Genomic DNA, 25765 nt, shown 5'->3' with positions numbered 1-25765 from the left:
CCTAATCCCAAATCAGTAACCTTAAAACTATGGGCCCTAGAGTTGTATGCAATATTTTTGGGCATCATGCTACACTTCTTACACTTGTGCATACCCCGTTCCCTCCCAAATATCACAAACAGAAGAACAAAACATTATTCACTACCTGCCAACCCATTTACTGCATATTTATCTAAGCAATGTAGAAGATACCAAATGTTAAAAGAATGGACATCACTGGGATGACTACACTGATTTCAGTCAACTTATCCCAGTTTACATCAGCTGAAGGTCTGTTCCACAGGATAATCGCATGCACACTTAGATCAGTTGGTCACATGTAAAAACCCACTGACAGGGACTTCTGGCAGTAGTATTTCAAGTCTTTGCATTTTTATTTCCTACAGAAGAACTTGCGTATAGTGCTAATAAAAAAAACACTTTAATATCCTAACTTTGGGGAAAAATATCTTCAAACCACATTGTACTGCTTAAAGATCCTAAGATTCAGGAAGATGAAGTCACTGCCTTCATTAGGACCATTCATATTCTAAATGTAGTACATAATTGTCTTGACAAAGGCACAACAGAATTAACAGAAGTGCAAAAATGAATTTTAAGGCAAATTTTAACTGCATTGAGTAAGCTTCCCAAAGAACCTCACCAGTAGCGTTTCCCTATCATTTCGCAATGTCACATCAGACAACTTTCTTGCTTGCATTTTCATTCAAATGATTAAGCACGGAAAATCGTACTTCAACAATATGTTACAATGGTTTGGCAATAATACAAACTGTTGTCAAATATAAGGCCAAACTGTACTGTGCTTCGAATTTAAATTCAACATTATAAGCGTTAGATTTTCTGTATTCTATACCTTGAGTTAAAATCTTGGTTTGTTTTTAATAACATATGAAGTTTTACAAAATTATCCTGACAGCGACAGGTCACATGCTTTAGCACTACTCTGCAAAGGCAATAACATTTGTTACACAAGTGTTCGTGACAGGTGCTATGTTAACTGTGACTGCAATTCAAAGCTTCAGTATAACAGAGCAAAATAAGCTCTGAAATCTGACTACAGCACATGGTGCAAAGACACCTCAAGCTACGCTGTGTTCATGCCTGGCCTTTCTGTTTGACTGACAACAAAGGGACAACTTAGAACAGTGATAATTAATGATATATATAAACCCATCAAAACCAAACTCTTTAAAACCATCAGATTTATTCTTATATAGACTAATCAACATGTAATAGCTTGACATCTAACTTGACAATAAAGATAGGTATTAGATATGGCACATAATTTGTTGAAAGAAAAAAACCCAGATGAAGGCATTTCTAAAGGACTATTCAAGCCCTCCCATATGACAACCACTTCGCATTTCCCCCAGTATAGTTCAGGCAGGGCAAATGGATCAAAATATATTTCAAAGTGTACGAAACAAGAAATAGAAAGTCATGTTCCGCATTTTTGTTTCTGCATGTCTGAGCCCTACGAATATAATCCAAATACTCTGGAAGCTACTATGGAGTTTCTTCAAAAGATATTCTCTGGATTTTTCTCTTGGTTACCTTTATCTCACAACTGAATCCTGCAACGAGCTGCTGATACTATAATCTCAGCACCCTGGGGGACCTCAGTGCCAGCTCCTGGCAACCACAGCATCACTAAGCTTTATTCCAAACCCATGCAAGAAAAAGAACATCCTCCATTCCAACGTGCTTTCAGTAACACTGCCCATCTTATGCACTTGTTTTGTGATAGGAAAGAAAAATGCCCCTATCCGTGTAGAATGGAGAAACTTCTGTTTCTAAAATTGGGACATATATGCGTATTTGCTTATAATAGTGTCTAGTCCCTGATACTATGGTGTGTGTACAGGGTTTTTGTCTTCCCATCGTATTTCACCTTCCTCCTCCCTGTACAATACATTTGAATCACTGAATGATTCAATCAGACCTGAAAGTTTATTGTTTCCCTAAAACTGTAACTGAGGAAAGGAGAGAGAGACTATGACAAGGGGCAAAAGGCAGTGTGAGAGGGGCACTCGCCCTGGGAAAGAAGGAAGGGTACCACCAAAAGGGAGCAAGCATGCTCCATTTCCAACTTGCCTGGGGCAGGCGCAGAGGAACTACACAGAGCATCTTTCCCTTACACAGGGGGCAGGGACTGACGGCCACGTGCTGGGCTGAGATGGGGTCCTGGCACAGGCTGATATATATATATATATTTCTATATATATATATAAAAAATATTTTTATGTGTATATAAAAAGAGGCACTTGGTATCATGACAGACCCCAAGCATGGAACAGAGGCAGGCACTCACGTACAAGTTGTAAACAAGACAATCTAGTTCGTAGGTGTGACATTATTCTGCATAACCCTCGAATTATTGCTGCACAAAACCTATGGCTGGCATCGCAAGCCACATTTGGTTCTATGGGGATGTGTGCTCGTGTATTTGCTTGTTCCTTCTCTGCTGAAACTGCACTGGACCTCAGTGGAAAAAGAAGAAAATGATCGTTTTCTGCCTGCAGCAGCTAGAGGGGAGCTCACGGCAGCTCCCTGCACCTGAAAGGGGAAGGGACATCACGGAGGAAAGCGTGCTTCTGCAAAAATAATTTGATCAGTCGGTAAGTTCAAATTTTGTGGTACGCAAGACAGATGAAAAACAGGGTTTTTTTGACAGAATTTATCATACTGCAAATCACACTTCCCAACATCCACTGATTCCTAATAACAGGCATTAATAGGGTGGAACCTGTTTCACACGAAGTAGTATCACACTGACTAATACTGAATCTGGGGTGATGTGGCAGTTATGACATTGCCATAACGCCCTGGCACAAGGTTTAAATTCCTAATTGCCACTGTGTTTCCTGAGTCCAGATTTTCCCAGAATAATGTACCCGAGACTGTTTCTTCCTGACGGCTGCTGAACATTGCATTTGCATACTGCGGTAGCTGCAGTGCTCAAAATCAAATGATATATTTTAAAACTGTTATGGATGTTTATCTAGCAGTTTTCTTTAAATGACTGCACAAACAGTAGATAAATAATCTCACAGTCCCAGAATATGGCAAGAATAAGAGCATTTAGGTTGTGCAGTCTGTCTGCCTGCTAATGGATGACCCCTGTCTGCTCTAGGTAGGAGGTTTCTGTCTAACCCTCACTAACCCCTTCCAGGCTAAGTAAGCAAATATGGCAAGGAGCAGCATCTGTTATCACTGGCCTTTAGAATTGCCTAAGTACACAAGGTGATACAGAAAACATCTACATACATTTTATCAGGCCACTCACAATCAGCTTGAGTTAGTTAAGCTCTGTTCTTGAATCCACGTCTCACAGAAGGTCTTACTAATTTGGTCATAGCAATGCACTGATATGACAGTATTGTGTCATGACTAACCAGAGGGACTGCACAGATTCACACCATCAAAGGCAGAGAGGACCTTCTGCCCAGAATTAACACATCCAGATTACAGATGTTCCAGGGCTGCCGCAAAGCATACAGCTAGGGCTTCTGCATTAACCCACCCTCTGTCAGTATTTTGAAATGAACACTGACTAATGTTAGCTATAATAAATATATAAATACTGCCCTCCCCTTGTAGGCATCTAGGGCTTATACAGTGGATCACCTAACTTTCAGGCTCTTGCTTCTGGAATAGAGTCCAGAGCCCCTGCTGGGCACCTTGGTGCTCCGTGCAGCACAGCGTGACGCTGAGGCACCTCAGGACGGGACCCAACACAACCAGCCTCCATGGGGAGCAAACTAAAATCCGCGTGTTCTGTCTGCACCTGCTCAACAGCAGCCAAGGGGAAAAACTTAGGGCAGGAAAACAAAAAAGCTAGCCTACCTCTGCCCTCCTGCGATTTATACCCTGCAACCTTCTGCAAGCAAGATAACTGCATCTCTCTGTTAAAAGAACTAAGCAGGAGTCGTATCTCCAAGTCTTCTCAGGAGAAACGTACGACACACATACAAGCACGTAATATCTTGCAGTTTGAAAAATTAAATTCTTAGAAATTCTGTTCTTTCTCCTGGGGAGTGTCAATGCCACATCTTTCCCTTCCACAAGGAGTGCCTAAAATATTAAGCTATACCCTGGTAACAGTAGATTATGGCCCTTTGTTCTCCTCCTGTTGAAACTGTGCCATTGTACATGTGAAGGATCAAGCTTCCCAGTTCAGCAGTCCTAGTCCCTGTGCTCTAAGAAGAGGCTGATCCTCTACTTTACATTACATCCATTCCATTTTACAGACATTGATTGTGCAAAACCATCCTCATACAGAGAACAATACTCTAGAGATAGCATAGTTTCCTGACTGATACATTTATTGCATTTAATGCAGTTTGAAGTTGTAAAGTCTCTCAGGAATTTGCTGTACAAAAGCAAGTCTAAAAAAGCCTTAATTACAGCACTGCATAATATAACAACTCACTGTGAATGAGAAGACAACTCCATAAAGAAAATGTATAATAGTCCTGCTCAAAGCCCAGGAAATAACACTTCCTATGAAATCTGACTCCAAGTATACTTACAGCCTAAGCATCCAAACTGCTTACAGCAACACTTGCAATTGTAAGAGCACTGATACTGTTGTGTCTGATGACATCTAATGGAAAACTTTGTAATAAGGGTGCATCCTCTGAAACAGTTCCTAAAAATACAGCCAGCACTTAACTCGAGCACCCTCATCACTGTTTCTAAATTGACATAAAGCCCTCTCAGAGCAAAATCACAGCAGTGGGGAACTTGAAAACTAGCTTCATTTCATGTGCTTGTAATCTCCCTGAAGCTGGGTCTCCTGGCTGCAGTTTATACTGACATAAGTTAAGAATTTTGTTAGACTCAACGTTTGCCACTATTACCGCTGGAGGAAAAAAAGGCATAGACAAAAGCAAGTTGAAGTTTAGCAACTGTACTACACTCTGGAAGTTATAGACTAGATGGAGGTAAAGAGGGAGTACGTCTGACTGTTTTCATCCATTAGCCTTGACTAAAATGACAACCGTTGCAGTACCTATGACATTAGGATCAGTACTTGCTGTTTTTCCTAGACAGAATGGGAATCACTGCGATGCAGTGGTAAGGGTATTTGCTGTGAATAGTATGTATCCAGCTTGATGCAAAACAGATATACAAAGTGGATACACTTGACTGAAGAACCCAGTGTTCCATTTGGTTATTTTTACATGATTACCGCATCTGAAAAGCATTTATAAGTATAATAATGATCTAAGTCATGCCTGACTCTTCTTAATAATTTTCAACAGGCTATTATGTTTTTAAATGGGATTTTACCTTACTTGGCTGGAATCCATTGTAAATAATCCATAGAGGAAAACAAAGAGCCCAACCAGGGCAGCAGGAATAAGCATTCCAGTATACCACCCCAACCAGGCAAAATACAGTCCAATTTTTTCACCAAAATATCGCCTACATGAAAAGGAAACACATACATTGTTTAAAGTTAAAACTTATGGTGACCTCTATCTATCTTCATAGAAGTAGAATAATTCTAATGAGAAACTGCCATTACAAGTTTATGGTAAAATTATTGTCAGTTTACCCAAACATTTTATTTCGGGCTAGCATAACATTCTAGTGACACTAATTGCAGCCTTACCAGAACGTATATTTTCTAAGGATATAACTGAAGTGCTCTGTAATTTTCATGTCCTTGCAATGACTAAGTAGACGTACTAGTTTCAACATTATTAAATGTAGGACATTTTATTTGCGCACAAAGAGAGAGAGAGAGGGAGAGAGAGATACACACACACACACAAAAAAAAAATTCTGGAAAGGGACAAAGTAAGTTGGTATGACCTAAGTATTTAATTATAAAAAGCATTTATGATAGATAATCATGTAATATGACATATTCCGAACTACTATTAGAGAAAACAATGGATTGAAAACACAACTTGAAGATGGAGCTTTAATTCTTCAAAATTTGGGTATCAGTTGCTAGAAGAGATGAAGTAGCAGATATCAGAAAGTCAGTCATGGATGATACTATTTGATCAGCACAGAATTGTCCCACGGCACATGCTTAGTTCCACAGCCTTCACTGGAACAATACTGGGCACAATGATTGGTTATGACTGTCAGATCAGGCAAGAAAACTGACAGCAAGGAAAAATGAATTATAGGTATTCAATGTCAAAGATGAGGAAAGTATGAAACCCAAACATCACAATTCTTTAACTTCAATTACAGATATTTCTCTGCTTTACATTTGGTGATCTATGGCATTAATTATAAGATATATAAACAGAAGTCTATTTAAACCCACGTGGAAATGTAACAATTAGGCTGAATTTTCCCTCCACTGGGCCTGGTAACTCTGACTGTCCTTGTGGGTAACAGTGTTTGCTTTCAAAGGTGCTCTCATGAGGGGCAAGCCTCCTTTGAAATTAACAGCCTTGCACAAAAGACCACCCAAAAGAAGCAACTTTTGAACAAATAAGAATTTCAGTCTTATCTGATAATACCAATAGCTAAATTTTACAGGAAAGCATAAGGACAAGGGATTTACCAGTATGGTTAACGCACTGTTACCAGGTTGGTTGTATCACAGAAACAAGCTACTCTTCAAAGTACTAATACCTGATTAAATCGAGAGGCTGGTATTTGTACCACATTCCCCACCGTGCCCAGCGCTCATATAAGAGGTGTCTGTGATTCTGAGCTCCGTGTGTTTTGATGGGATGTCTGCTTTTGTGGCTTCCCTGAAAAATATAAAGAAATAAAAGTATATTACTAGGCACTATGGAAAGCATACAAATTTCTTAGGTATTTGAATATAATTTTAAATGAGGTGTTCACTATTTTTAAAAAATAGTTCTCATATTATGGACATCCCTAGGACATGCCATCTGGAGCTAACAGGGAAGCCTGACAGAAGAGATGTGATTACATATGCTTCTGAAATGGCCAGTTTCTCTAAGAATTAATGATAGAATCATACTAGTACAAGACTATAAAGAACTACTCAATTCTTTATAAGGCTTCAAGTACAGTGTTTCTATTTCACTAATATATGCTTATTTGTATGCTTTCACCTATTTCAAATTTTCAAAATTTTTCATGAGATGTTTGTGGTATCTTTTTTTCTCTCCAATAAAGTTTTAGAAATTTCTCGTATGTCTGCTCATTTCTCCTCTCCTAGACATTTTCTGTGACTTTAAATCCTGTTTAAAAGTACAGAAAAACATAGTCTTTCCGCGGTACATATTTTCTAAGATGATGCAAACAACAGGACTGGCATCATTTTGAAGCTACGGAAGACTCTCAGAGGTATTAGAAGCAAAACAGAGTCAGTCTGACCCAACAGGAGTCCTTCCAAGCCACTCCTGATATTCACAGACCACCTAACAGCCTGAAAGAACAGCCTCATGCTCAGCAGCCAAAAGGTAACACACAGATTTGCTAGAACCATCCTAAACAGAATCTCTTGTATTTGTAATTTTGTTCCAATTCTGAAGCAGGACATCTCCTTTAGTTGAACTTTTTCCCCCAGAAAGACCCCACCATTCAGTTATGGTAAAGAAAATCTTTTGTCAAATAACTGCAAGTGAGCCAAATAATTTCTTGGGAGGAGAGCAGAGTTCCCCAGAGCAGTACTTTAGAGTTAGCAATCAGACAGATTTTTGACCCTGGTAGATCCACATAATTTAGCCATTTAGATTTTTACCATTTATTTGAAATCTTGACCGTTCCCCGCAATTGAAAGAACACTATTTACTTGTTGCAATCTGATGACGCTGTGGTTTAAGAATGAGTTAAAAACAAAGCTACACATAGCAACGAGTCCAATTCTACTCATTTCTCATTACAGTAGGCAAAGCAGCATACAAAAAATGTCAACACAGAGTGTGACCTTTGCAACTTCTAGGCACACCTAAGAACAGAACATCAACTTATTCTCACGGTCACCTGGATGAATGACTGCAATGCATAAAGCATTACCCAGTATTGCATATTTTTACATCTCTCCCCCCCCCCCCCCCCCCCCCCAGCTTCTTTCTGCACTGTTTATCCATAACAGAGTTCAAGTCTCAGCATTCCCACTAAATATTCACTCTCATTTGCTTGTGTGACAAAAAAAAAAATAAATAAAAATTGAGTGTTCAACCACTAGCCCTTTGCACCAGTCAAGCAGCAATTAAGGTAAGAGTGGCTTAAAAATATGACTTAATTAACCTTAACTGAAACTTTGAAACCATAGCTTATGCCATAACAAAGGAACATATACATAAAATGGATATGACAGCATGGTTTTGACAGCCAGATAAAGCTTCACAGGTTTTTCTGGTAGTATGGCCACCTTTTCCCTGAAGTCAGTAACGCACAGCGAAGCGTTAACAATGATGTTCACTTATTTATCTAAAATACTCCTTCTCTATATTCCCAGTATTTAATTATTAACACCATATAAAAAAATTACTCTCAGCAATTTGTAAAGCACAGGTCAGTCTTTTGAAACACAAGATCAACTCACAATATTCAGCCCAAGCAACCACAGAGTTCACAGCTGCAATTACCAAGCGACTTATTGGCATTTAAGATGACTGAAGATGTGTGGCTTGCTTCTTTCTTTTCAGTACACAAAGACTGTCTGAAAACCCTCTGAAGTCAAACACAAGTTTTTCATTTACTTCATGGGTTTACAGTCTTCAGTAGACTTTAACCTACTAAGAAGATATCGCCAAGTAGAAGTTATCCAGAACTATTCAAAAAAGACTAAATGGGAAATAATTAACCAGTCTCTCTAACTGCGATCAAGTGCACAGCTATTAGAAAAACAGAACATTTTGTAGGTGGCAGGCAAAAACAATTTAATACAACTAATCGGAACAATTTGGAAAAACTGATATTCTCATTAAGAACTCTACAGGCAACATCCGGTTCATAAAAACAGAAAAAGGATTATAATATTCTAGTTCAGCAAGAAAATGCTCCAGGAAGTTCTTATAATGCATTATATCAGAAAAATTTTAAAAGCCAATATTAAAGTAAGAGCTGTAAGTAAAAATAAGTCTCAACAGATTACACAGTGAAATAAAAAGTTTGCAGGACAAAACTGAAAATGAAGTAGGATCTCAAAATATTAACGCAAGCTTTAATCTAAATATAAAGACAAATACAAAATTAACCAGGTTACCTCATGTGGTGGAAATGCTGCTTCATATGTTCCATTATTTAGTAATCTATTAATACCTAAAAAGAAAAAAAAGCATTAGTTCTGATATCAATTTTTTTATACACATTTAATTTCAAACAATGTGAATTTTCAAGTTACATATTGAGAATATAACTTAGAATTAGTGCTTATAATACATACATATTGAGATACATATTATAATATATACATATTGAGAATATAACTTATAATATAATCTATAATTAGATGCTCAGGATGCTGCTAAACATGACAATAATCAATAATCCCCCCAACTGTTTGTGCAGGTCGTGCTGATCCCTCGAGAGTTCTGGCTCTGTCAAACTACAGCACCTTTCTGAGGGCCAATGTCCGCAACTTCTCTCTCAGGGTCAGGCGCTCATGCCAGAAGATAGTTACACTCATGTTGTATTCATCAGAGCATATGATACAGATTTTATGGGTGACCAGATGATCTGACGTACACAGAGAGTGGCATGGACAGACAATCCTCGAGGCAGCAAAACCCCTGCAGGGTTAAAAGCTAACCTGTTGTTATTTTAAAATATAAACCAGCTGAAGGAGTTTGTATCAGAGCAGTGCTCTGCACCATGCTGGCTACAGTGTTTTGGATCAGTTCCTAGAGTCTTCCTAAAACCAGATTTGTTGTACTATCAAAGCACATTGTAAAAAATAAATAACAAATAACCATTAATAATTATAACAAAAAGATTCAGTAGCCTGTAAGAGCACACGCATAGCCGACAGTTTCCCCAAGAAATAAGTGACGGTGTGATGGATATCAGATTTGTCCATTCAAATACATGAATTATGCCAAACTAATCTTGTAATGAAATTTGCCATCATCAACTTCAGAGGCACTAGATTTGAACCCTTGTTTTCTGTTTTTCTTACTACTGCTTTTCTTCAGAAACTCAAGCAACAACTTTCTGTAATTTCTACCATCTACATAAAATTTTAAGTGTGTCTATATATATATTTAATTCTTAATTTAATTCCTGCAAAGAAAATAGGAAATCATACATCATCCCCTGTTCATTGCAAATGAAAATGAATAATTAGACGTCCTAAAAAATAATACTGTAATAGGAGAGTTGATATAAACTCAGGTTAGTCTTCAGGTCAACTGTCTCTGAGCTGCATGGAGACCTCAAGTAAGTTAAGTTGTCCTGGTTTTGGCTGGGATAGAGTTAATTTTCTTCCTAGTAGCTGGTATAGTGCTGTGCTTTGGATTTAGTATGAGAATAATGTTGATAGCACACTGATGGTTTAGTTGTTGCTAAGTAATGTTAACACTAGTCAAGGACTTTTCAGCTTCCCATGTTCTGCCGGGCGCACAAGAAGCTGGAAGGGAGCACAGCCAGGACACTTGGTCCAAACTGGCCCAATGGCTATTCCATACCATATGGCCTCATGCTCAGTATAGAAACTGGGGGGAGGTGGCCAGGAGGCAGCGATCGCTGCTCGGGGACTGGCTGGGCCTTGGTCAGCCGGTGGTTGCATCACTTCCCCCCCCCCCCCCCCCCCCCCCCCGCATTTTGTTCATCTCTCTCTCTTGTTTTCCTTTTCATTACGATTTATTTTTTCTTTTCCCCAGTTATTAAACTGTTCTTATCTCAACCCACGAGTTTTCTTACTTTTGCTCTTCTGATTCTCCCCCCCATCCCACTGAGCGGGGAGGGTGAGCGAGCGGCTGCGTGGTGCTTAGTTGCCGACTCAAGCTACACCATGACATAAGTGTAGCTCCCATTGATTCTGCTGGACTGGAACTGCTGGGTAGGGGCAGAACTACTAGGACCAGTCCTAGAAAACACTCGACTGTTTTCTGAGGTATCCGTTATCTTTATTGTGGTTCTTGATCACATGAAGTTATTATAGTCTCCCCAATTTATTTTAAAGAATGAGTAATTAGGTGAAAAATATTGCCAATTTTCACTGAGTTATTGAAGAAAATAATTGATGTGACATTCCTTCAACTCTGTTACTGAGTGAAGGAAAAAGATTTCAAGGAATGGCAAAATAAATTGAGTTTACTCAAATGATACTTTTCCAGGCAAGTAAAGATGTAAAATTTTTATAGCTTCAGGTTAGGAAAAAAAATACAGCGTTCTCACCCATTTTGGATTTTCCATCTTCATACTTAGTTCTCTGTAGCATGTGATGCACGATTCTACTTCTTGTGGAATTGCTGAAGAAGCTGTCCTTGTTGTTTATTGTAAAACTATTAAAATAATGAATGTCTTTTAATATTCAAACAATGCACAGGTGTTGAAACATAGCTGCTCAAGTGTTTTCTTCTTACACTGATTTATTGGATCTTTACCCTCCTTGGCTACTGCACAAGAGATAAGATTTTACACCCCTTCGAGCATCTTCTCAGGTCCAAAAAATTTAGCATCATCACAGATTATTGTTGGGAAAACAGAGCAACTAAAACTAAATTCTAAAATATCCTACTATCTAGGTAATTTCTGTTCTGTACATAATTAATTAAAAAGAGATCTTCAGAAGCAGCAGTTGTTCTCAAATTCAAGTTACTTACGAGTTGGCAGATGCCTGTGTCATGGAACTACAAGGACTACTATTTAGAAAAAAAAAAAAATTATCTCCATGCACTGGACACTTGACTAGCAGCTCCACAACCACTCTCCCTTAGAGAATCCCAGGGTGGAGCCAAATAAAGCATCCTTTCCCAGATGGCTCTGGTTTCTGGATGCCAGAAATCTGACATGCAGGAGCTTTTGCCTACTCAGCTGTGCCAAAAGTGATGCTATTATGGTCAAGCTGGTTGAGAAATATAGTCAGCTGAGCTGGTTGAGAAATAACACCAAAACCAGGTGATTGATCCAATGCAATATAGTCAATTACTGAAAAAAAAAAAAAATTGAGATTATAATGCAATTAGTCTATCTTTCCAGTGTAAAGTGAATCCACTAGCATATAGCTTCTTCACTGAGAAGAAAAATTTCCTATTTAGTCTAATTTATACTTCTACTTTAAATGAACTTTTCTCTCCTAAAAGCATTATGACAAAATACTTTTAAAATGAAGAAACAGTCAGAATTTTCAAATCTTACTTTTTGTGTCCTGAAAAAATTTATAGCACAGTTAAGCTACATCATCACTAACATGCTGATTTGACCACAAACAGTTTTTATTTGGTGTATATGTATTTATACTTTCAGAAAAAGCATTTTTAAAACAAAGATCTGATAAGAAAGAAAAAAATCATCACCAGTTGTAGCTTGCCTCTAGGTGTTCCCAATTTCAACAGCTGTCTCAGGTTTTGCCTAAGTAAAATATGTAATTAAGCAAAGCAAACTTGAGCAAGTATTTGCATTTTGTAGTGTAAAGGAAAGAAAAACTTCTAAACCAAAAAGGCAGTGTTCATTTTTCAGTCAAATTTTTGCCTGTACTACTGAGTGACCATCAAATAGCAAGTAACAGAGAGTAGATTTTTGGCTTTAAGAGAAAACCCAGAGAAAATATCAAATATGATACTGGGTATTTGCCAGTGACCATCTGTTAACGGCTGCCTCTATGGCACTTGCTTAGAAGAAGTGAGAAAATAAAAAATCCTTGTGGTCTCTGGCACTGCCTTTCCAATCCCAGCACTTACTGGTGTATGCGTGCACGGCTAAAGGGTGCTGTGTAGCAATCTGTTTCTTCCAGATCAGGTAGGGCCTCCTTATCAAGCTTCATTGGATTTCTGGGCAACCAACTTTTCAGCTCTCTCATATTCCTCTGCAAACTGAGACAATAAGAAATCAGATGTACATGCTCTCACCTGCTTGTTATTTCTAGCTCCAACATTGCATATTTAGTGACATCACACTGGAAATGAAATGAAAGCAGGAAATTTCCACATTAAGTAACTAAAAGAAAATAAGGACTTAAGAGTAAAATTAGCAGTAGTTATTTGTGATCTATCTTGAACACTTTACCTAAGTACAACTCATCCTAAAATTTGTGAGATTATGCTTTGAGATGGGACTGCAGTATTGAGTCTGGGGAAAATGGTTTTCCAAGGTAGTTCATCTGGCAGAATTGTAGATGCTTATGCCTTACTCAAGAATATATCTAATTACTTTCTCTAGCCCCACTGGACAAGGCAAGTGTAACTCCTCCCTCCCTTGCCTGGCAACTCGGACATTAAAATTCATTAAAATTTTAAGGTAAATATGAGACTGCCCAGGATCAAATTTTTATGGTTTTCTGATTTCAATAAAGCCTTCCCCTGCAAAATTTCCATCAAAATCCAAGGGCCGATATTGCCTTACAAAACAGTATACTTATAGATCAAATAAAGTAAAGGATATGTTATACAGAAATGGTTATACAGCCTTTAGACAAAAAACTAGGTACGTCTTCACGCAGTTTCCTAAAAATTGACATTATAAAACACAAACAGAACATAATTTTTGTATCCTTGATTAGATTATACACTGGTAACAAAACGGGCTTTCTTCCACTGGCAACTTGCCTAAATAGGATCTCAGGACATGGTTTATACAGGGGAAAATCTAGTGAAGTGCAGTTAATTTTCAAGCAAATGCTAGAAGTTACCTCCTTATTACTTCAATTTTGCACTCTTTGCTGACCTATATTTTGTTCATATTCAACTGCAATGACATACAGGTATTTAAGGAGTAGGTCTCATATTACTTGAGTGCTACATTATGACACCATAAGCATATCAGAGAACCAGAAAAAGGCTGAATTTTAGAAAAACATAACCCTAAATAATATTTTTTCAGCGGGATTTGGGCCCTACTCAATGAATATGTATGCATGATACATAAAGCATATATATCTCGTATCCACAAAAAGTGTAAAGCTAAGTATCAGATTTTTTTTTATAAGGTGAATACTTAATACTGAGGTGAATACTTAAATTGCCTGTGCTAAGCAGAAGCACAGCTACCCATTTCGTAATTAAGAGTAGTAAGTGATGACACAGTAAGTTGCTCGCAGGCAGCAAAGCCACCTTTGTGAAAATGTACTTCTTATCATCAGCAGCAGCAAAAAAAAGTTCTACCCCTATTTGACACCGTGTCAGACAGAAATCTAAGCCAAATGTGGGATCAGAATTTTACAAGGACATTTAAAATTCTCAAAATTTTCTTCTTGCTATATATTGCCAAGGTACTGGCACACACTCTGTATGTAACTGGTACTGCACTTGAGGGACACCACTCTATTTGACACTAAGCATCATGAGCCAAAGAACGTAACTCTGTTCATAAAGTTGAAACACAGAATACAGTTCCCAGGCAGGTACATCCCCTAAGTGTCTCCTTTACTCGAATAATACCTTACTGTGCGAGTTGGTTATCTTGTTGGTTCCAGTGGAAGTTCTCTTGGTACAAAGTTATACATAGTGCATATAAGTACAGTTTTCACTTTATTTTCTTCACGCTTTTTTCTGCTGTACACATGCTGATTTTTTTTAGAGTCAAAACCCAGGCTTTTCTTTAATGAGGAAAATATGCAGATGAATCAGGAAGAAGAACAGAAAAACAATGCATCTGATTTCAGATTTTTCATTATGAAAACCTTTTAGAACTGGCTATGTAAAAAGCCTTGATCATTTTCCCCCTCCAAAAATCTAAAAAAATTAGTAGATAATTTTTATCTTAAAGAAATTAGCTCTTTTTTAAAATTCATGTCTGCTCCTTTTAACATGCAAAGTAATGAAGAACAGTATTGGAATAAATTAAAAATTATGTCCACATTACATTTGCAATGTCTCTTCTGAGGCAAAAAGGCTTTTTATCTAAGGTGTGATTGCTTTTTCATTACATTGCTTATGGTTGATCACTCCAAAGCTTAGTTCCTTCAGATGGCATAGAATATTTAAACTGAAAAGCACATCCCCCCCATACAAAAAAAATCCAGCAAGAGACACCTCTTTTCTTGGCTTACATTATTTTACAATTAAAGAAGAAACTGAAGTTTTATGGAGCTTTCATTTGAAGTGATGACAAATTTCAGCCAATTTTTTGCCTAAATCATAGGACTAAGTATTAGCATTCTTACTCAGAGTGGCTTTCTAGGCCAAAAGTAGCAACTTAATGGATTCTTGACTTAATCTATTCAGTGTAGTCTATCTAATAAGAGTAAAATCAGACAGAGCTGGTCTGGTGAAGTCACTCATGAAGTCAGGAGTTCATACAATGAGACCAAAAATGTCCCAGTGGAACAGGTGCTGCAAAGACGTGGGCAGCACTTCAGGTATGCTCTTACTGATGCCACTCCAACTGGTGCTATTGTAACTTTATGCACCTTGGACTATGGGATATTATTCTGAAACACATCTATATTTTATTCTTAGATATAAAGATTAATATTTTATGAAGTTGCCTGTAATTTCAGCTTTGCTCAACTTTCATGCTGTGCTGTTTCCTTTTATTTGGTTGGTTGTTCTTTTTTGCAGAACTAGTTTAGTCCAAAAATCCTTGCAGAATATGTTTACTCAGCAGACTGCAATGCAAAGAAACAAAGTGTAGGTGAATTTGGAATTCTCTGATCAGACTCATGGAACGAGATGACCAGTGGCAGTTGCTCAATTCAGGTACCTTAGGTATTTTGGACAGCAATCACCACCCAGTATTTTGCTCGCTGTTTGCGTCTCTCATATATTGACAAAAATACACAAGACGGGGCCAGAATTGTCAACCATATGCCACCAAATTACTGAGCATGGTACTATATTTTGTAATGGGAAACAAGTTATGGCTGACAGATTCAATATATGGACGTAATCGTCACCAAAAAAGGAAAAAAAAAGATGCTGTATTTGTTCGATGGAATGATATTAACAATTCCCCTTCAGTGTGCAGATTGAAATCCAAAAGGTTTTAAAAGTCCTTTTGCAAAGCAAGCTTATTGCAGCTCAGTTGCTAAACAAAGTCATTTTCAGTTCTCTATCCTTAGAACTATAAATTTGTTTCAACATTTCAGTGGGCAGAGTGAAGCTGCATACTAAGGCAACTGTCTTTTAATTTACTTTTCCTCAATGTCATTCTTAACCAGCATGAAATTGGTGTGTCTGATATAGCAGATACAACACTGATTCGTTAGATTATTCAGTTTTAAATCTGAGAGTTCAGACAATTTTTGATACCTACATTATTTACTTGCATGTCCCACTTCTAGCAACTTCCTTTCCTTTGAAAAGATTTGTTGAAGGTTTTTCAAATATTGCTCTTAAGGAGTATGATTATTTTTATAGTGTGGCCCTATAAATAGAATTCAAGCTTCATAGGATTAAGTACAATGCTAAGGGTTTGGTTTTTTTTTAAGGTAGAGAGATAGCACATAGCTATCACACATAAGAAAGATAGTATACCAGTAAGCGTTACAGTTATCTTCTGTCCTTTCATTCATGCTCCTAATAATCTTTTGCGGACTTTTTAAAGGACATTTATAGATATATACATCTACCATATAAGCATGTCAATAAATTCAGATAAGTGTACATATCACAGCAGGGTCTAATATACTAGTATTACCTCATATTCTTAAATTATAGAAACTCTATAGCCTTAAAATTTTACCTTTGATGTACAAAGATTTTAATATAGTTCTTCATTGTAGCTCTTGTAAACTCCACTTAACTTAGACATACTAATGAGAGATTTGATAAGTTACAGAGAAGCAGTTAAGTTTGAAAAGTTGTAAGATGCAAAGAAACAGTGACAATAGTAGAAGTTAAAATGGTGAGATGTGTATGACAGCAATTTGAGAGTTAGCTTCCATTTTTAGAGATAGCTTCTTTTTCTCCTTCTTCATGCTATTCCTTTGTGCACTGGATTGTATAAAGTGGCAGAGAAAATGTTCAGAAAAATATTCATCCCCAAATTCTCACAAGTGAAAACATTTGTCTCAAATGAAAAATCAATCTGGCACGAAAATTGTTTATTACTTGGTTCACAGGTACTGTGCAACTTCAATTGCATGTTTCAGACATCTGTCCTTCTAAATAAAGAAAATAAATTTATTTAATATCTAGGACTCACCAGATGGATTACAGATGAAATGAGACAATTTTGCAGCAAAGCTTGTTGATTTTGCCTTTGCATTACAAAGTACATCACTTACATTTTTCATAATGCACACTAAAATGAAGCAAGCATGTGAATGGACTGGGAAGAGGGAAAATGCAGTTGTAAATTTATACTATAGATTGTTTTATTTCAATATATTTTATCTGCTTATGCATTTAAATTTTTCTCACTTTACCATTCAACAGTGCTTTGTCTATTTTTGTTAGCTGATCATCTTGCAAACTGATATCATGAGACTACTTAAATTGTTCCTGAGAAATAATGAGAGCTCTTCATCATCTAAAGTAACAACAGGAGAACCTAAATCAAATGCAACCTCATCTCAAGATCCATCTCAAGAAAACCCGTGATAGAAAACCGTTTCAGGAGATTTCCCTCATGTGAAAATTTTCATATCTTTTCCGTAGGTAATTAGGATTTACAAGACATCATTATGTCTGACTAGAGCAACGGGGAGTGATTACAGCTCACAGTGTCCCCCGTTCTCGCTCCCCAGCTCCCCCAGGCTCCTTTCGCCCATTGCTGCGTCCTCTTGTACCCTTCTCCTGGCTGACAGAAGCAGCAACAACGGCAGCAGCCACAGGTGAGGTTTGCCTGTGTCTGCCTCCCAGAGAGTTAAACAGCTTTCACTGCGGCGTACAAGTTATTCTGTCAGCTATCAGATAAAAATTCAAAACAGCCTTCGGTGTGTGGTGTTGATTTAGCCCTGATCACCAGGACACACGAGAGAAGTTACGTTTGCGTGTCTAAGGAAATAGCTGACTATCAGAATCTGAGACATACACTTGAAAGTATCTTCCATGCTAAAGAAATATGCCTTGGTAACAGCAGACATAACTGTAGAGATGGCTCCAGTATTAAACCTTTGCTGCCAGGATAAGGCCTTTTTTTTTTCCTGGCATAAACACTTTTGCATTTCTAAAATGAGAACTGGCAAAGCTTTAAAGTACTGCATCTTGTTACAGATGAATATTTTAACACTTTGAGCTAACATATTTTGAGTTTTCAGGAAAATAATCTAATTTTCCAAATTTCCTGGATAAATTTACAACTGCGAATGGATTTTCTTTAGCAGGGTGACTGCCTGACAAAATTAGAAGCTACACATCACCCACCAACCTGCCCATGGTTTTGCTCCTCCAGTCAGTGTAATAACATTTTTTCCTGAAAGAACAGCAAAAATCAGCTGAGAATAATCAAGTAGAAGACAGCTGAAAAGGACATATACATTATAAAAGAACAACGGACATTTCAAAACATGCATTTTCATAGGCAGAAAGGTGAAAAACACTTAAAAAAGGCAACTGAAATAGAGTAAGTCATTAAAATGCTGTGATTTCACATATTTTCAAGTTCAAAATTTGTTCCTGAGTCAAAATTAAATTTTAGATTTGTAGCTAATAATAATAGCTAATCAATAATTCATTCATAAGACACCCATCAGACAGGGTTCAATGGTGTCATGCTAATGTTCATTTCATGCGGTCTTTCTTAGCTTTTATTTCATGAAACTCATGAAACTTCATTTTAGAAGAATTAACAGGCTATTAAATGCCTTATGCACTCTATGCATTGAATACCATAAGCACTTAATGCCATTAGATACTATCTTCATTCTTTTAAGTGGTATCCCATCACCTTCCCTTGACATTTTGCACCCAACTGAAGAACAATACACGACCCTAAAAAAAAAAATATCTAAGAGTATTAACTACAACAAACAACTTTTATGTTAACAGTTCTTTTCTCTCCACCCTTCACCTGTCGTAGCAACTTAGAGAAACAAGACCAGAAATTCCCAGTAAAGCCTTCTGAGAACAGTTATTTTGAAAACATATAGAAACATATTTGCTGCAACGTATTATTTTACACATCTAGTTTCATTTTTTCAGTTTTTTTTCTGGCCTCCTCCTATCATTTCATGTCACATTTCAACTACACAATGGCCTCAATCTTGCAGATTCCTTGGGTATCTGTATCTTTACCATGGGACTCAACTGGGACAGTGAAGTTCAGCACCAAGGGCTTTGCTCCTTGCTTAGTTCATCTTCTACTTAAATTTTTTCCTAAATCCTTTCTACTTCTGCAAGGTTTATTTTTTGGGAGAAAGAAAGCTTAAAACAAGCTTATTTGGATACAATAATATAGAAGTTTAACATTATTTTCAGTTGATATTTTACAGACACACACCCCCCCACCACACAAAAATGGTACTTTCACTCTGGATACTTCTCCATCACTTCTTAGCCTAGAACCATACACAGTTAACAAGATCTGCAACTGCCCATCTGGGCAGTATTTGAGATTGGTTCAAGTGCATTATTTACATTAAAGTAACAATGAAATGAATATATTAAAAGGATTGGGAAGGAAATGTTGCCTAGAAAATACCTGGCCATTGGAAAACTCTGTAACTACCAATCTGCAGGCAGTTGGCAGCCTGACACTTGGTACTACTAGGCAGAACTGTAAATGAAGCAATGAAGAATTATTAAAGGATTTTCAGACATTACATTTTTTCATAAAACCCTTCCTTCATTCCCTTTAATTGCCCTTAGCTGTTTTGCACTGATGGAGTCCAGGTGAGCTACAGATACAACTAATTTATTCATTACACACAATAATGATTATGTGTCACAAGAGATACTTGTAGACACAGATAAAATTAACCTTTTGTCTGGGTTTCAGAACTATATATCACAGCTTCATTTCTACTGACAGACCACATACTTAAAAATATATATAAATTGTTAAAAAAAGTATAATTCAGTTATGATCTAACCTTGGTGCTAACATAAATCCTGTTTGAAATCATACACAAGACAACAGTGATTACCACAGGGCCTTCTGAAACACTAGAAAAATTTCCTTTTGTAATTGAAACACTGAGATTCCATCTATATTACATATATGACATATACTATGTATCTGCCAACACATTTAGGTATAATGCCATGCTAAAACAGTTCTGGGATGCTGGGTGGTCCCTTGAGTCAGAAAAAGCATTTTTACTTTTCAGCAACAGAGAGAAATACTTCTTAACCTGTGTAATAAGTCTATTGATTTTGTTTAGATTCCTGGATTGAGCGCAATGAACCTAAAAAGTATGAGTTTAATTCTTCATGCGTTATTCATATATGATACTGAGATATGGTATATTTTAGTGACCATAACAAAACCCCAAAATTTTGCAACACTGTGCAAGAGAAAAAGGGTCTACTGCATTAAAGCACTGCAGGGAAGGTTACTCTCTTCTTCAATTATGTATTAAAAATGGACAGTCAGAAGCCACTGATAAATCAGATAAAGGCTAAGAGAAATAATCTGTTCTTAGAATCATAGAATATCTCAAGTTGGAAGAGACCCATAAGGATCATGGAGTCCAACTCCCTGCTCCTCGCAGGACTACCTAAAACTTCTTGGGAGGGAACGACTCTAGTTCATCGTAACGGTGGGAGAATTGTATGATTTGAGCCTCCTCTGTCCATTGAATGGAGAAAACAGTTACCTCAGGAAAACAATATATGCCATCCAGTTAAGAAAAGTTTGATTTAAATAAGCAAGCTCAAGACTTAAACAAAAGTGCTATTGATAGAACATGTAATTAAATTATAAAATGCGTGGTCACAGGATGTTGTTACGGAAGTGTAGATGGCTATTTTAGCATCCATGAAAAGCCATAGGGCTAATACAAGCAAAGATGAAGACAGGAACTCTGCCTCAGCTAGTCTGTAAACCACGGCCTTCTGGAAAGCGAGAAGGCAGCATGAAACACTGCTCTAGATTTGCTCAGCTTCTGTATTGGACCCTTTAGACTGGCTGCTGGCAGAGCAAAGCAGAACTTTGTTCTATTCTGCTACGTCCACTTCGTGTTCACAATAAAACTGCGTTCACTTTTATTTTCTAAAAAGTACGGAGTTAAAGAAATAGCCTATGTGAAATATTCACACAAGTTTTAGATTGCAATTTCATTTAAATCCCTATTAAAATCTTTTTAAAGAGAAAAGAAATGGTGATCAGTTTACTACTTCTCACAGTTCTATTATGGAGGTAGAGGTGGACAGTGGGCTTTTTTCTTACGAAATAAATGTGTTTCATTTTACAGCAAAACTGCCAACAAGGTGAGGCAGCCAAATTTAGCATTTTATGTACTTTTGGTGTACTAAACTGAGCAGGATAAAAGGAAGCTAAAGCAACAGCCCAGAAACAAAGAAACATAGATCAGACAAAAAAAAAAAAAAGAAAAAAGAAAAAGCCTTCCAAATAAAGTAGTATTGCAAAAGTCAGCCCTTTTTTTTCCCTGAAGAGCACTACTGATCTGTGAAGTTACTAAAATGATGAAGAATTCAAACCATTGCTAAATCCTAACTTAATTTTGTGATTTCAAATATCAAAAGCAAGAAAGAACTATTTTTTGAATTGGAATTTAGATTGTTCACGTGTGCACACACATACGCAAACACTTCTATATTTAAAATGTTGACAAGTATTATTTAAACTAGAGAAGCTCAAATGGCACTGTAATAATATTCTCAAACATATGGAAGATGACTGTTACAGAAAACATTTTTTTTTTTTTTTTTTTATGGAAAGGACTTTGAAGGCTTAATGGGATGATGTGGAAACTCAGTATAGAACTGGCTATTTGAAGCGAGTTTTGAGCAAAAATGATGCTTCGTGATGACTGTTTCTGGCTTAGGACCAATGCAAGAGAGCCACATTGTGATAGCTGAAATCAGCAGGGACGTGAAAGACAGAGCACTTGGCAATTCAAGTGAGAAAGGAGTGCTGTAAGGGTATTTTCCGTGAGTCACACAGCTTTGGCATCTGGTTACCACTTTAACTCCTGATGAGGTTTACAGCACACTACATGCTCTTCTGTCTCTGAAAGAACATTATTAATCACTTTGAAAAGGGACATTTTCTCCTTTAAGAACTTCTGTACTACGTTAACTTGTCCTACAAATAAATAACAAATATTTATTGCAAAAACACATGATAGAATTTGTTTAGCACATAGACTAGGAACTCCGTTTAGTTCATTATTCTGCAAAAGGAAAGCTAGAGGGCCAAGAAATAGAGGTATCTCGTCTTCTCCAAAGTATGCCAATATGTGTTCTATTGGAGACACAGAAGACACCAGCTATTTCTTTCATTTCACTTGCCTTTGGGTAAGACTTCATAAATACCCTAAAATCATGGATAATACTTGAGCTCAGATGGAGAATACCTGAAACTCTGCCAAGGACATCCAAAACAATGTGTGAACTATTAACACTATTTTCTAAAGACATACGCTCAATTTGACTTGGAAGGCAAGCTTGAAAACAAGTACCACAGGTAAATGTGAAAGAACAGTGCCTATTATTTGTTTCTCCTCTCCTCTCTCCATATCCTCTCACTAAATTAAATATAAGCATGCCTGGCCACAATGCAGCAAAGACTGCATTTTAGCCTTAAGGTTAAGTAATGAAGTTTTAACATTAAGCATTAAATGACAAGTTTCTTAAAATAGTTTCCACAATACCTGAAAGGCATCCTGATGTTCATTCTTTCTGCGTATTTGCACAATGTCTCCCATGGACAGTGAATTTTAACAAACATGATATCACTGTTTGTAACAGCTGGCTGTAAATAGCAGTAACAAATAAATACATATTAGTAATTCAACCCTCTATGGCATTCACCTTTCTAAAAGCATTCTTCAGGGTCAAATTCTGTTTTTAGGCCTGAAGTGGTCATGCAAGTCTGAAACACTGTAAGTGCTCTGAGCTAGACAAAGGAAAATTAATAACGTTTTTTTTTTCTCCCAGACCCTGTAATATGAGTAAACTAGTAACTGTCAAAAGGCATTCGTAGGACAGATCCTTGCTCATAAACACAGCAGAAGTAGAGAAAGGCTTTATGCAGCGGTTTTTGACATGGAATCAATGAATTAGTTTTAAGTCTCCTCAAAATCATCTTAGATGAGCAGTTTGAAGACCATTCTGTGTGTCTCCCATTTAAGGAGAATAGTGCTCAGCTGCTAGAGGCATAACAACAGCTGAGAGAAGGCTGCAGGTCCCACTGCCAAAATGGTAATTCTGGGGAATGGTTAAGTAATTGCAGTATCTGCCAGGAACTTATAAATGTGATCTCTGTATTAATTAAGATTTTTTGTAAAATTACAAGGAATACTCTACACGAATGTTTTTTATCACTAATTTATTTGTACATAAACCAAGAGTTTCAGCATTACAGGTTCCTATATTTATCTTTTCTTATGAATGCTTCAGTTCTACACCCTTCTCCAGATGTATTTGCTTGAGATTTTATAAGTAAATATTTTGATAGAGTTGAGTCTGATTAAAGCCTCCCAAAAACTCAAGTAATGCAAGGTTTCGTAGGTAAAGGTAAAAGAAAATTTAGTTAAAGGGTTAATAAAATTTTAAATGTTCACAATTCTACCTACCAGTTCCATAAAGTCATATCATATTTCAAAAATACTACTTCTAGGATTTTCTTTTTCTCAAAAGATATGGATAAAAAATACTACTGGAAGACTATTTAAAACACTTGATATCTAGAATTATGATTTTATAAAAACATATTTTTTTCTGAAGTGTCAATAATTCTGAATTGACTCCAGCTGAGCTTGTTCTGATTTCAATAAAAATCCCAAAATCCGACAGTTTTTTCCTCTAGGCTCCAAACAATTTTTAAAACCTTAAAAACAATTTTTAAACTACTGTCAGGTCGGTTATTTATGAATATTCAACATGCTATGTTGTCAGCTGGAACTTGCAAGGACTTCAAAACAGTTAAAACCTCATTGCTTTAACACAGAACATGTAAGCTAATTCTACTGAGTTGAAAAGTATAAATCAGGATGAAAAACACAGGAAGTACAGGAGCTTACTTCAGGATAGACTAAATATATGTGTGTTTTACAAGTAATTAATGAAACAGCAAAAATCCAAGGCTGTTTTCCTGACTTTGTTTTCCTTTCTTTTTATATTAATACTGTCATTACTGATATCCCAAATCACAACAGCAACAATTTAACATGCTTGTGAAATGGTTCTAGATGGACAAATAAAGGCATTTGCTCCATCATTTCACAGAAGAAAACTGAAATTTCCTGAATATCCAACCACACTCCACTACCACACAGCAGGGAAGGAAAAAATAAAATGCAAGCAAAACCACAATTCCCTGTAATTTATTTTTTGACAACGCAAAGAACACCTTGTTTTTAATATTTATTTAGAAGATTGATTGTGAGCACCTAGACACAAACATTAATTAATCTCTATGGTACCAGCAACTGTATTAGGAGCCTTGAAGAGATATTAACTTGGAACTTCGGGAAAACAAACTATAACAGATAGGAGTCAAGATGACAAAATTACACCCGTGCAACTAAAAAAAAAAAAATTTAAAAAATCCCTTCTCAAAAACTCAAAGTTTTAAAAAGTTTCAATATTTAAAAAAAGGGAGGAGGGATATGACAGTGAAACTTTGCACTCTGCATAAAATATGAATTCCATTTTTAATACTATTAGAATAACAGGCCTTTTTTTTTAATGTATTCAAGAAAATTCAGAAGCCTGAACAGTAGCACTTAAATTGTAAACTAGTCTAGCTCAAAGAACCCAATGCAGATTAAGCCCTGTAAACGAGAGACAGATTAGCTTGACATTGAAATTCTTTACCCCTTTAAAAACAGAGACATTCAGTATCATGCATTCTGCTGAAAGACATAGAGGTTATATATTAAAGCACCAACATGAGTTACTGAAGCTTCTTCTGTCTTGCAAGCATAAGGAGCTGGAAGTTTTCCCTCTATACTGCACTACACCTGCTCCAATTTAAAAGTGATTATACTTAGGGGGGTATATGCATGTGTGTATATATGCGTCCAGGCATGCATCCCCAAAACATGTTACACACACACTATCTAACAGTTGTTATTATTAATTTAATTGCATTAAACAAAGCCTGACTGGAAAGGCTTGTAAGATTGTCAGGAATCATTTATAAATCCAATAAAGTATGACAGTGTTATAAAGGTTTTTTTATACCACATAAGCTACAAGACTCACCTCTCGTTCTAACATCAACCCTTCTGCTCTCAAATTCTTCTCAAACGTGCTTCTTTTTTCTACCTGTGGACTTGACTTTTTGTAGACCAAGATGTAATCAATGCGTTTTTTGCCATCTTTGAAGAAGAGGCCTGATGATGCCATAGCATCAGTCTGGAGAAGATAAAATAAAAATACACTAAATGTGGCATTCAAAAAGATGAAGAGCCCCATCACAAATTCCGTGTAACACAGCATTTCCTAAAGCATGGAAATGTCCACATATCCACAGGACGAATATATTAAGAACAAGCCACAAGAACAGGCGGTTCGTATACATCAGTTGCTCAGGATTTCAAATTAATTAGAACAACCCAAAATCAAATAGCTCCACAAACCCCATATTCGAGCTATTTCTTTCAGCTGTAGAAAAACCTTCAAATTATTGT

The 25765-nt window shown here is 36.8% G+C and overlaps 1 protein-coding gene across 1 annotated transcript in view; it reads right to left on the bottom strand.

Annotated features, from left to right (window-relative positions):
• The window catches only part of ANO3 (anoctamin 3), a 215042-nt gene that overhangs the window by 36946 nt on the left and 152331 nt on the right, over positions 1-25765 (bottom strand). The window contains exons 5-12 of the mRNA XM_075501427.1: positions 25338-25490; positions 22781-22881; positions 18373-18417; positions 12804-12935; positions 11299-11405; positions 9167-9222; positions 6610-6731; positions 5299-5433 (exon numbers count right to left, since the gene is read on the bottom strand). Of these exons, the coding sequence (XP_075357542.1) occupies positions 5299-5433; positions 6610-6731; positions 9167-9222; positions 11299-11405; positions 12804-12935; positions 18373-18417; positions 22781-22881; positions 25338-25490 (851 nt within the window). The remainder of the gene's footprint in view (positions 1-5298; positions 5434-6609; positions 6732-9166; positions 9223-11298; positions 11406-12803; positions 12936-18372; positions 18418-22780; positions 22882-25337; positions 25491-25765) is intronic.

This window comes from Mycteria americana, chromosome 5 (assembly GCF_035582795.1).
Source record: "Mycteria americana isolate JAX WOST 10 ecotype Jacksonville Zoo and Gardens chromosome 5, USCA_MyAme_1.0, whole genome shotgun sequence".
NCBI classification, from domain to species: domain Eukaryota; kingdom Metazoa; phylum Chordata; class Aves; order Ciconiiformes; family Ciconiidae; genus Mycteria; species Mycteria americana.
The sequence above is the reverse complement of the archived record's forward strand: the minus strand, read 5'-3'. Positions and strand labels throughout refer to the sequence as shown.